Source organism: Dermacentor andersoni, chromosome 1 (genome assembly GCF_023375885.2).
Source record: "Dermacentor andersoni chromosome 1, qqDerAnde1_hic_scaffold, whole genome shotgun sequence".
Lineage (NCBI taxonomy): Eukaryota > Metazoa > Arthropoda > Arachnida > Ixodida > Ixodidae > Dermacentor > Dermacentor andersoni.
In genome coordinates, this window is record NC_092814.1 from 379361027 (window position 1) to 379374259 (window position 13233).

The 13233-nt window shown below is 51.5% G+C and overlaps 1 protein-coding gene across 1 annotated transcript in view; it reads left to right on the top strand.

The window, feature by feature from the left end:
* Window positions 1–345: 345 nt before the first annotated feature.
* The window catches only part of LOC126518490 (uncharacterized), a 48999-nt gene continuing 36111 nt past the window's right edge, over window positions 346–13233 (top strand). The window contains exon 1 of the mRNA XM_072285982.1: window positions 346–441. Within this exon, the coding sequence (XP_072142083.1) occupies window positions 387–441 (55 nt within the window). The 5' untranslated portion in view covers window positions 346–386. The remainder of the gene's footprint in view (window positions 442–13233) is intronic.

The window sequence follows — 13233 nt, forward strand, 5'->3', positions numbered from 1 at the left end:
TAGCGCACTAACATAGTTACAGTAGAAACCTCTATTGTGAAACACTGGGTACTGCCACTATATTAGTGCGACTGCGCCTCGTGTGGAGAATAAACTACATGGCGGAAGCCACGTGTAGTCAAGCTTCTAGTGCCAGCTGTTACTCAAGGTTCTGCAAGTTCCACCAAGCGGCGTTGCTCGTACCGACGCATCGTCACATGCCCAGCGACAAACTGCACTGGTTATATAAAACGCAGACTTCACGATGCGACCCCGTCAGCTTAAGCACCCTTTACAGTCGGGCGCGTGATTCAACAAGTGGGAAAGTTCTGCCCCCCCCCCCCCCCCCCCGCCCGTTCGAAATTTTCTTGCCAGGTGGAATCGAGGGAAAAGTCAGGGAACTATCCATGGATAGCATCGTCCTGGTGTTGGTGATCGCTGCCCTAGCGGCGGGTGAAGATGGTGAGCATAGCAATCTCCTATATTCAGTAGAGTATTCTAAGCATTCTATTAAGTAGCCACGATATTTCAGTGACTATAATATCACAATTAGATGTAGAAAGAAAACCCGTGAAGAATGAAAAAAGAAAGCCCGAGGACAACTAAGCACTTGGTGTCATAAAAGGGAATGCTTAGGCCTGTTGGTCTAGCCCAGTGGGTAAAACACTCGGCTTCTCAGCGTGGGGTCTTAGGCTCGTAGCTCGCTACCGTTTACGTTTTCCGTTTCCAATTTATTTCGTTTGTTTATACAATACTTTCTTTGTAGCAATAACCCAGGCGAAGTTAGTACGCAGGCAAGAGCTTGCGCTGACAAGTAACGCGTGGGTTATACCCCTTTAACACGGGCGAACTAAAGTGCACTTTGAGCAAGTAGACTTCGGCGCGCTACACGAGTAAGGAAAGTGTTCTTTCAGATTGATGGCGATCTGTAGTCAGAAGCCACAGCCTATATTAACTTGAAAATGCGTGCACAAAGACAGTTTGTTATTATTAGAAACATCATTGACAAACAAGCGACGGCGACTTGACCAGGACCAGTAAAGGCGACGCGTTCCACCGAACTGCGCGGCCATTACCCGGCGTGGCCCTAAACAACCTGAGAGCGACAGTAGTTTTTTGCTGTTTAAATTTTTTAGTGTGACACATTTTATTACCTTGTAGGCTTAGCAAAATTTTTAAAAACGCACAGTTATTAAATGTTACCCCTGACTCTATGTCACAAAGTGCGTGTACTCCTCGGCGTCACCCCATCGCCGCCAACAGTTCCCGCCGCAGCGTGCCCGGCGCGGGGAGCGCTTTCCCTAGATCCCGCCGGCACCCAGACCGGTTCCTCACGTCACAGCAGGCGCGCGGTGACAGAGAGGGAGAGGAGAGAGAGAGAGAACGAGCATGGAGTGATCTGCGACAAGCGGGCAGAGTTGTTGGACCGGCGAGGCAAGCGGCACGTGAATTGGACGTCAGGCAGGCGAGAGGACGGCGGCCTGAGTCCCCGTAGCCGGAGCCTCCGTAGACGCGACCCCGAGTCCGTTCCGATCTTCGGCCGCGACGTGCGGTGACGGCGGACCCAGCAGCCCGGCGCCTCCCCAGCTCGGACGTCCTACTCGACACTCCGCAGATAAGCCTACGCCACGTGTTCAGCGACTCTCAGAACTTTCCGCCGGACTGTATCTTTTTAATCGTGTTTAATCTTTCATTTATTTATCCATCGCGTGTTAATTCTTTTATGTTCTGTTAGTGTAGTGCTTGCCGTATTTATTGTCGCGTATATTTTGTGCTTGTGTCGGGTATTTTGTTTATTATTTCGCGAGTGTAGGATTTCCCACGTGCTGGGCTTGTGTCGCGCGAGTGGCGTCAGGGCGTGTGTTGTGTGACCCGCACGCCTTCCGCGAACTAGGCCCCACGGCTTGTAGTTTGTATGTCCTCTTTCCCCGTGTGTCTCGCGCATGATTTTATTTTATTAAATTGAATGTGTGTGTACGACGTCGCCTCCCGTCTCATGCCTCTGGTTCACGGTCGATCAGGCGTGGACCTTAACGCCGGTCAGCAGTCGAACCCTCAATAAACGCACGCGGGGTGGGTTTGTTGTCGCCCCATCCCCTCCGGTTCGGAGAGTGCGATTACCTCACAACCAATCCTTGACACTCTACTTTCAATATTACTGTACTTATATTTTACACATTGCTAACCAGGCTACGCACTTCACCGCTGCGAAGTGTGTTCGCCGAACACACTCACCGACGAGTGCGCTCTGCAGTGTCACTAAGTGTCACCCTGCCATTGAAGTCGCCCATCAGTATAGTGTATTTGTTTTGACGGTACCCATCGCTGATTCCACGTCTTCATGGAAGCTTTCGATTTCCTGGTCATCGTGCCTCTTATTAAGTTTCAAAACAAGACCTGCCACCCTCTCGTTAATGCTATAAAATTCCTGTGTGTTACTAGCTATATCCTTATTAATCAGGAATCCGACTCCTATTTCTCGTCTCTCCGCTAAGCCCTGGTAGCACAGGATGTGCGCGCTTTTCAGCACTGAATATGGTTCTTTTGTCCTCCCAACTTCACTGAGCCCAATTATATCCCATTTACTGCCCGCTGATTCCTCCAATAGCACTTCTCGACTCGCCTCACTAGATAACGTTCTAGCGTTAAACGTTGCCAGGTTCAGATTCTAATGGCGGCCTGTCCGGACCCAGATATTCTTAGCACCCTCTGCTGCATCACAGGTCTTACCGCCGCAGTGGTCGGTTGCTTCGCAGCAGCTGGGGACTGTTGCATTCATATAGGAGGTTGTGGCAAAGTACTGCACAAGGGTGGCCAATCCTGCTCTGGTTAGGGAGTGCATTTCCGGTTCTGGTCACCGGGCTCAGGCCAAACTCCAGGCACGTTGATGCAATTTTATCAACATGGGGATTTGTTTTAAGGTGGAAATTGCGCGGCACCGGGATTCGAACCACGGTTCTCTTGCATGCGAGGCAGATTCTCTACCTCTACGCCACCGCGGCACGGCTTTTGTAGTGGCGTACTCCGGAATAATTTTGACACCGTAATTTTCTTTAACGTGTCCCAAAATTGAATTGCACGTGCGTTTACTATTTTGCCCCCGTCGAAACGTGGCTGCTGCAATGGACGGCTTGCAAAATAGTGAGCGCCATGGGGCGCTCAACCGGCCAAGCTGCAGCGCTCTGTGTGCGAGAGTATGTGGTATAAAGCGAGTTTCGTTTCTCGGCTTCTGCGTGGCTTCTGCCGCGGCAACAGCGTGTGTTCACTACGGCAAGAATAATTGAAGACGCGAGCTCTCCGTTCCAGTTTTCGTACATGTCATGGACCTCTGACTTCTCGAAGCGTAGCATTAAAACTGTTAGCGTGTGGCAATATCTGCTTTCTATATCTGCCACTATATATTCGCCAAGCTCATCGAGACTCGGCACTGAAGGAAGAAGATTACGCTAAAAATATCGTATATATGGAGGCCGCTGATGCTAGCACGGGACTGATGCGAGCGACATGCCCTCCTTCAACAAAGAGTCAAGTGCATGTCGTCGAAACGCACTGCCGATGTGTCGCCGAATGTCAACACTTGGTTCCGAAGACTGGCCGCGTGCAGCGACCACCGTGCAAGGCGGCTCGCCTTATTTGCTCTTTCCTGCCGACAGAGTATAGAGAGAACCAACTCAAGGTTCATTTAACCACGACGTAATTGTCCAGACTAAAATGCTCCCGAAAATAAACGGTTTAGGACTCACGGCGTTTTTATTGCAAGCGCCGTAGTCTGCTGCTTCGACAACCCGGAGCTAGGCCTACCAGCTCGAGCGATCGGCGGCTGCCGACAGTCAGCGCGCCGGGCGTGATGCTCCACTTAGGAGAGTTTACCGGGCTAACATGGCCCATCTGCAACAAAGCAAAGTTTCACGGAACTGTTCGGATTATTACGATGGTTCTTTTTCGCCTACGGTAAATACGGGAAAGTATTAAGCGGCGCGCCGTTCTATGCGCTAACTGCCACCCATGAAGACGGTAGGCCTTGCTCGCTGGCCGTGGGTGTCGCCAGTTACGAAGAAGCTTCTGCTAGCAATTGAACGCACAGGTTCTTGCCAACTCTTTAACGCATGCATTAATATTACGAGGCTAAATGAAAAATACATTGGGATATCTGTACACCATAAGCAGAAAAGAGCAAACCAGGCGAACTCCGTCGCACGGTGCTCGCTCCGCGCTTCCTGTCGGCGACACCAACTGCCCTCGCATGGTGTGTTTCGATCACTTCAGTGGCGTAGTACTGGGCGCTGATTGTCATGTAAGGCGGGCTTTCGACAACACTTTACAATATATATTATAATTACAAGTCAGCTACAATTGAGCGACACCGCTGAGCTTCCACAAGCGCTGTCCGCCCTCATCCATCATGAGCTTTCCACATTCGGGCAAAATGGGGCTCCGTGTAAGGGCGTCTCGAAGCTTGCGCGTCAAAATAGCCTCGCGACCCCGGCATATGACAATTCAGTAGCCGCAAATAGCGCGAAGAAAACGACTCTGCGAGCAGCGAACAAGTTGTGTGCGGTGATGGAATCTCCGGCTGTAGCTTATTCATGCTGCTTTCCTCGCAGAATAGCTCTTCTCAGACAGAAACCGAAATAAACTAGTTCTCCATTTGCTAGTTCAGCAATTTGTGCACAATGAGCAAAACAACTAACCCGCCTTTTCACGAATATACCGCGATCAAAACCACCACAAAACGGCGTGTCAAGGCGCGCTAGGCTGCGTTGGTTGTTCGTCCGCTTCTCGTACATAACCATCTAGAGAGCGCTCGTGGCAGCCGTGTTCGCATGCGCAACAGCATTTTTGTAAACAGTCCATTGGGATCAAATGCACGACCGCTAGAAATGCCATAGCGGCAGAGCCAACGCGGCGGGCGCAGAAGTGTTCATCTGACGGTCGACCGCTTCCGTAGGGTCTCCTGGACCCTGCGGTGCACTTTAATTAATGCGGCTCTGCTTCTGCACGCCCGGTGTAATTCGTCTATTTGACGTATTTGTATAGCGCTTATTTTTCAGAAATAGCAGCAACGTACTGTACCGTACATAGGAACTTTAGCTTATCGTGTTTCCCAGCAACCGCTGTCGTATAGTAGTGGGGTTTCCTAGCTTTCTGATGTCACTTCCACACCCTCTCTTATATGGGAACTGCCTCTTTTCCTCCCTCTCCTTCATGTCCTCTTCTCTCTACAATTCTACCGGCGTCCGTTCTAGCCTTGCACGTTAGTAGAAAGGGAAGCATTGCAGTTTCTGCAATGCTTCTGAGGAGAGTCACGGATAATTAAACCTGTCACGCAGCTAAAGCGGCGACGGCCAGGGAGCTCCAGAGGGCATTGTGCACATTAGACGCGGTTGGAGGAAAACGAGTTTCTCCCGTCGCCTTTCCTCTCGTACTCCCGCCTATCGTGCATATACTCGCTCTGAACAACCCCTCGACGCGCTGTGGGCGCCAGGAGCCCACAGCAGCAGCATCAATGGCAATTTCGAAGGAAGTGGCAAAGAAAGCTACGCTTTAAAGCATCCTTGCGAGAGCGACGGTGACATGGGGTCGCTGCGATGGCCTCTCTCCTCACGTAACAACTGGCGCACCCGCCTGGCAGCCGACGTTCCCTTTTCGCCCATTCTGCTCCGTCGAGTTGCGCCCCTTGCCTGGCGTAACAGCGCATGAAACGTTAGGTGGCGTTTCGCTGCTAAAGACGCCGGGTTTTTCACTCAATTGTCCACTTGATGCTTACGAATCAAAACAGCTACGGCAGTCTGGAGATGGAAAAAAGTTGACCGACACATTAACATACGCTAAAGGCGATGGAGGCGAAAGCCTGCGTGCCCACGAGACTTTAAATACTTTACCATGGTCATTAGACTGCGTTGTTAATACTTATTCTTTGTTGTCTCTTGTTCTTTATTTTGGACGCATGTACAACACCACTGCTTAAATTAAATTATGGACTTTTACGTGTAAGTAACACGATCCAACTATAGGGCACCCAGTAGTGACGGACTCCAAACTAATTTTAATCAGCCGGAGCACTTTAGCGTGGACCAAGGTTTTCGCATTTCGCCCCCATCAAAATGCGACCGCCGTGGCCGGGACTTCTTCCCACGACCTCGTGCTTAGCAGCCCAACACCAAAGCCACTAAGCAACCACGGCGGATATCGCCACTGGTTGTGCGTGGCTTATGACACTTTTCAACGGTCGTGGAAATTCTATGAAGACCATTAGGGCACATGCACAGGTTCACTCAATTCTAGTTTTATTTTTACAATTTAATTCATGACTGTGGCTACATGGGATTGTATATTGTCACCCAGCTATGACAACTAAAACAGTTTAGCACCGACAGATTGAGAAAAAACGTCTGCCTTTAGCGATGGCTGGTCCTCGGAGAGCACGCGCGCAACCATGAACTTCGTCGTTCTCGCCTTAAGGGTCCCGTGTCAACACGTGCAAACCTATTTCGCGTCATTGCTCCCCTCTCAAAAGCGACCGGCCCGGTCGCTTCAAGGGCAGCGGGCGCGCACTATGGGCAAGAGTGCCAACATGAAAAGACAAAAAAAAAACATACAGGAATATACACAATGCTGAAGCGGTTTGTGAGGGTTGCTTAGCCCTGGCGTGCGTAGTACGGCTTCGTCCGTACTATGTGGACGACTTCAGCACGGGGACGGCGTCGGTTCGAGCCAGGATCAGAGGTTTGAGGCACCACCTCGTAGTTCACATCACTGAGGCGGCGTACAACTTCGTAGGGGCCGAAGTAGCGGCGCAACAATTTCTCCGAGAGCCCGCGGTGTCGGATAGGTGTCCACACCCACACGCGGTCGCCTGGTAAGTACTGGACATTCCGTCGGGTCCGGTTGTAACGGTAGGCGTCGGTATTCTGCTGGGTGCGGATGCGATTCCGAGCAAGCTGGCGAGCTTCCTCGGCTTTCTCGACGAAATCTTCAGTGTTGTCATTCCTTGTGGTTCCGTGGTCTACCGGGAGCATGGCGTCTAAGGGGGTAGTAACGCGACGTCCGTAAACAAGCTCGAATGGTGTAAATTCGGTGGTCTCCTGCACAGCGGTATTGTAAGCAAACGTGACGTATGGCAAAATTTCATCCCATGTTTTGTGTTCCACATCAATGTACATGGAGAGCATGTCGGCTAATGTTCTGTTTAGGCGCTCTGTTAAGCCGTTTGTTTGGGGATGATAGGCTGTGGTCTTTCGGTGGTCGGTGTGCGTCAGTGTGACGACTTGTTGCAATAATTCCGCTGTAAACGCCGCACCGCGGTCAGTAATGAGTACAGCGGGTGCACCGTGGCGAAGCACGATGTTGTGGACGAAGAAGCTGGCGACTTCAGCAGCAGTTCCCCGCGGCACAGCTTTCGTCTCCGCATAGCGAGTTAAACAGTCAGTTGCCACGATTATCCACTTATTTTGCAAGGGGGACGTGGGGAACGGCCCAAGAAGGTCCATTCCCACTCGCTGGAACGGCGCCGGAGGCGGATCCAAAGGCTGAAGGAGGCCGGCAGGCTTGACGGGTGGAACTTTACGCCTCTGACAGTCACGGCATGTTCGCACATAGCGCTGAACCGACGAAAATAGGTGTGGCCAATAGTATTTTTGCCGTATGCGCGCTAATGTCCTCGCGAAGCCTAAGTGGCCGGCACAGGGATCGTCGTGACACGCCTGTAAAACTTCCTCGCGCAGTGCCACCGGAACGACGAGAAGGAACGTTTCCTGGCTGTTCTCAAAATTTTTCTTGTACAGGACATCGTTTCGCAGGCAGTACGACGTCAATCCTCGTGAAAGTGGGCGTGGGACAACAACGTCAGCTCCCTCGAGATATCGGATGACTGGACGCAGCTCAGAGTCTGCACGTTGATAGTCAGCCATGCGCACCACGTCGACGACACCAAGAAACGGCAAATCTAGCTCCAAGTCGGAGGATGTCAAAGGAATAGGAGAACGTGACAAGCAGTCAGCGTCGCTATGCTTATGGCCGGATCTGTAGACAACAGTTATGTCGTATTCCTGGAGGCGGAGGCTCCAACGAGCGAGGCGACCTGACGGGTCTCGTAGATTGGCAAGCCAGCAGAGCGAGTGGTGATCACTGATCGCTCGAAATGGCCGGCCGTATACGTAGGGTCGGAACATGCTGATGGCCCACACGACTGCTAAGCATTCTTTTTCGGTCGTTGAATAATTAGCTTCTGCTTTTGTCAGACTACGACTGGCATACGCAATTACACGTTCTGCGCCATCTTGCCATTGAACCAGAATGGCCCCGAGTCCACGTTGCTGGCGTCGGTGTGTATTTCAGTTGCCGCGGTGTCATCAAAATGCGCCAGCACTGGAGCGGATTGAAGGCGTTTGCGCAATTCGGTGAAGGCCTGCTCTTGTTCTTTCGTCCACGCAAAGGGCACATCTTGTCGCGTCAGTCTCGTGAGCGGTTCAGCAATCCTTGAGAAGCCTTCAACGAAACGACGGTAGTAAGCGCAGAGGCCCAGGAACCGCTGAACAGACTTTTTGTCTTTAGGACGAGGAAACTCGGCAACGGCAGCGAGTTTTTCTGGGTCTGGTCGTACTCCTTGGGAGCTGACCACGTGGCCTAGAAACTTGAGCTCCTGGAAGCCAAAGTAACATTTTTCAGGCTTGATGGTGAGGTTGGCCTTGCCTATTGCGGTAAGAACACTTCGTAGCCGGGTGAGATGTTCATCGAACGTGCTGGAAAACACAACAACGTCGTCTAGGTACACTAGACACGTCTGCCACTTTAGTCCAACGAGTACAGTGTCCATCATTCGTTGGAACGTAGCAGGAGCGGAACAGAGACCGAAAGGCAGCACTTTAAATTCGTACAGCCCATCGGGAGTCACGAAGGCGGTTTTTTCAGGGTCACGCTCGTCCACTTCGATTTGCCAGTAGCCTGACTTTAGGTCTAACGAAGTAAAGAACTGAGCATGACGCAGACGGTCCAAAGCGTCATCGATCCGTGGCAGGGGATAAACGTCGCGTTTGGTGACTCGGTTAAGCCGTCTGTAGTCAACGCAGAAGCGGAGTGTGTTGTCTTTCTTTTTTACTAGTACGACAGGCGATGCCCACGGACTTGTCGACGGCTGGATGACGTCATCCTTTAGCATTTCTTGAACTTGACGCTTAATCGCCTCCCGCTCCATAGGTGACACGCGATACGGATGTTGACGAACAGGCCGCGCCGACTCCTCTGTAACTATCCGGTGTTGCGTAACGGAAGTGCGCTGGACTTTGGATTCCGTGGAAAAACAGCCGGAGAATTCTGTCAGTAGGCCCAGCAGCTGATCCTTCTGGACATCTGCTAAGTCAGCATTAATGTGGACGCGGGTATTCAGGCTGGCGTGAGTTGTTGCGTCCGGTGAAGTCACTTGTAACGTGCCGATATCGGAGAAGTCAGCAATTTCGTTCAGGAATGCCACAGCTGTACCTTGAGCGACGTGCTGATACTCATGGCTGAAGTTTGTCAACAAAACTTGCGAGCACTTATGCTGTATTCGAACAAGGCACCGGGCGATGCAGATGTGTTTTTCAAGCAGCAGCGGGATATTTGCCTCGGCAATACCCTCATAGCCGTCGAATGCGTCGCAGGTGACGAGGGTCAATACGCTGCTCCTTGGCGGCACCGTGATGTTTTCGTCAACAATCCTCAAGGCGTTGACGTACGTGTCGTCAGTGCTGCTCCCTGCTAAGGCCTGCGCCGTGGAAAACGTTACCCGCGACTTTTGTAAGTTGATCACAGCTCCATTAGCCTGCAGAAAGTCCATTCCCAGAATTAGGTCCCTCGAGCAGCTTGGGAGGATAACAAAATCTCCGAGGTACGTAAACCCACGAATGCTCACTCGCGCTGTGCATCTCCCTACCGGGGCTAGCAGATGGCCTCGTGCAGTTCGAATCTGCGACCCTGTCCACTGGGTAGAAACTTTCTTCAGCTTGCAGGCAAGGTCCATGCTCATAACTGAGGTGTCCGCTCCAGTGTCGATTAACGCCGTTATTTCTTCGTCGTCTATGGTGACGGGAATGTTCGACGTTACTACCTCTCGTAAGGTGTTCGACTCCGTCTGTACGTCTGCGTCGTTCTGTTTTCGTCGTAGTGGAGGATATTGCGTACGGTCGTCGTCAGCGGCCTCACCTCCGGAGGTCGCTGAACTCAGTTTTCCCGACCCGCCGGGCTAGGCGAGCGGCGTCTCAGAGCACCGCGATTAAAAGCTTGGCTTGGTGATGGTGACCTGTAACGAGCAGGAGACGACGAACGGGGCTCCGGCCATCGATGATCATCATTGCGACGTTTTGTGACGAAACTCTCGATTTCCGGCGGCCGCTCACCAGGTCGTGGACGAGGTGCATTCGGCGAGAATCCACGAAGCCCCAGATGACGATAAGGACACCTTCTGTAGATGGGCCCGGCTTCGCCACAATGAGAACAAAGGGGTTTGTAGTCTGTGGTGCGCCAGACGCCGCTCTTCCTAGTCCTTGCTTCGGCGATGTGCGGTGGGCTGCGAGGCGGCCTGAAGCTTACGTCCATTTGTTGAGTGGGGTGTACCATGCTGCACGCACTTGAGGGTGGCGGACGGCGTACTGCTTCAGCGTAACTCATTTCGGCGTGCGGTACCTGCTGTGGTGCCTCGTACTGTCCAGGAACATGGACGGCCTGTCGGACCTCGGCGCGCACCATTTCCGCAATGGAAAGTTGTCCCACAGGGGCAGTGGTCGTCTGCATCTTCTGCAGTTCCTCCTTGACGACAGCCCTGATGAGTTCTCGCAAGGCGCCAACGTCGTTACCGAGGGTAACAGCAGAGAGCTCCCTTGAAATCACGGCGTCGCGGTTGTTTTGCCTGGCCCGCTGTTGAAGGGCCTTTTCCATAGTACTGGCTTCTTCATGGAACTCTGCAAGTGTCGTCGGCGGATTTCGAATTAGGCCAGCAAAGATTTCCTCTTTGACGCCGCGCATGAGATGGCGCACCTTCTTTGTTTCAGTCATCAAAGGGTCCGCACGTCTGAAAAGCCGATTCATGTCTTCTACGTACGCAGTCACTCGCTCATTCGGGCCTTGAATTCTTGCCTCCAACGCTAACTCCGCTCTCTCCTTCCTGTCCGCCCTGGCGAAGGCATTGAGGAACTGCCTACGAAATTCTTCCCATGACGTCAGTGTCGCCTCGTGGTTCTCAAACCATGTTTTCGCGGAATCTTCAAGAGCGAAGTACACGTAACGTAGCTTACGCTCGTGGTTCCAGTCGTTGAGGTTGGCAACCCGGTCAAAATGGTCAAGCCAGTCATCGGCGTCCTCTGAAGCACTTCCGTGGAACAGATTCGGCGTCCGGATGTGATTGACGACAACGTGCGATGCTGCAGGAGTGGCAGGAGGTGGTTGGGTCGTCATTCTAGTTCGTTCAGGTAGCAGACCGTGCTGTGGCTGGAGTCCCTGGAGGCGTCGGCTGGCACGTACGTGCACAGGGGCAAGCTCGGTTGAACTACTCGCCGGGCTTAGGTCTGGGGTATGCTCTGGAGATCTTAACATCGACCGTACCCAGCACCTCCACCAGAAATGCCACCCAGCTATGACAACTAAAACAGTTTAGCACCGACAGATTGAGAAAAAACGTCTGCCTTTAGCGATGGCTGGTCCTCGGAGAGCACGCGCGCAACCACGAACTGCGTCGTTCTCGCCTTAAGGGTCCCGTGTCAACACGTGCAAACCTATTTCGCGTCAATATATAGTGCCTTCTACTTTCTTGTAACGCAAGCAGAACGAGAGAGACACGGAAAGGTAAATTAGACAAACACACAGCGCCAACTTTCAACAAAATGTGAATAATAACATGTCCAAAGCAGCAATATACACAACTTCGGAGCGGGCAGGGTCTCTAAGCCAGCTCTTTCCCTCCTCTTGGCCCATCCTTTTCATCAAACTGTAGCATTAATCTGGACTCCCGCGAATGCGGGCCTTGCCGGAAACGAGGCGGCTCATGCCAGTGGCCGAGGATTTACAGTCTGGGCTCAGGCATCACATGGGTCCGACCTCGTCACGGAGGAGGCGACGTTTACAGCGCGGGATCCGCTTATTACCTACCACGACATCTCCACACATTACCGATTAGTCCGTTTAACCTTGCCGCCACTCATGGGCAAATCCGCGAGCAGGTGTGAAGTTCTATGGCGACAGCTACAAACTCGCACCTTTCCCTCCCCTTACCTCCTCCACCGCATTGATCCCTCCATTTACCTTTCTCCCTCTTGCAAATTCTGCGTCTCTCTCAAAGCAGACTTAAACCACATCATACCCCCTTCCCCCGTTCCTTAAGCAATTAATAACTAGTGGGGAGCAGTGGGAGGCTGCCTTGCGCAGCTCCAGGCCCGACCTTCAGGAGGCCATACTGGATTGGGCTAAGAGGATAGGGGAGGCCTACTTCAAGTAGTTCCTCCCCCACCCTCTATTCCGTTGCCCCCTTCCCTTTAATGAGGGATAAATACAGTTTTTACATCATCATCATCATGAACAACGTGTTTATTTCCACTTCTCGCAGGTGTATCTATACTCCCCAGAACATTATAAGACACGTGTAAGATTGCTTGGCAAAGAACAAAACCACACGCATACATTTTTGCTGATCGTAGTGTAAAAGAATACATGCTACCTGACCAAACTGTCGAAAACCCTAAATCATAAAATACAACGAACACTCACAGCTTATTATGTGACCATTCGCCGCGAAACAAGAAAAAAGGCTTGAGTTATTGACTGTGTTCCAGCATTTTTTTGAAAACATTTGTTGTTGCTCCACTTCTGATAAATTGCGATATTTAGCAGAACAGTAATAATAATTTAACAGTGAGTTATTGCGAAGTATTTGGTTAGTTTCTGTTATAGGAATGTAACAGATGCTTGGTTTCCGTATTTGGTTGACAAAATTTCACTCCTATTTGCGGTTCTACCAAAGATTGAATGTGCAAGTTAACAAATGTATAACATCGCACAACCTGACTTTCTATTGGTGATATGGCCACATTTATGCACCAATTGGTAATCCTGATCCTACGAATACTGGTGACATGAGCTGGGGCAGCGAAGCATTGCGATACCAAATCAAGTGCCAGCGTATATACCCTATACATGTTGTTGTTACTCAGACGAAGGCACGACCACCTGCCACAACCTTAGTAAAGTTGTGTTTCGTATGTTTCTCCTACATTTTATATATATATATAT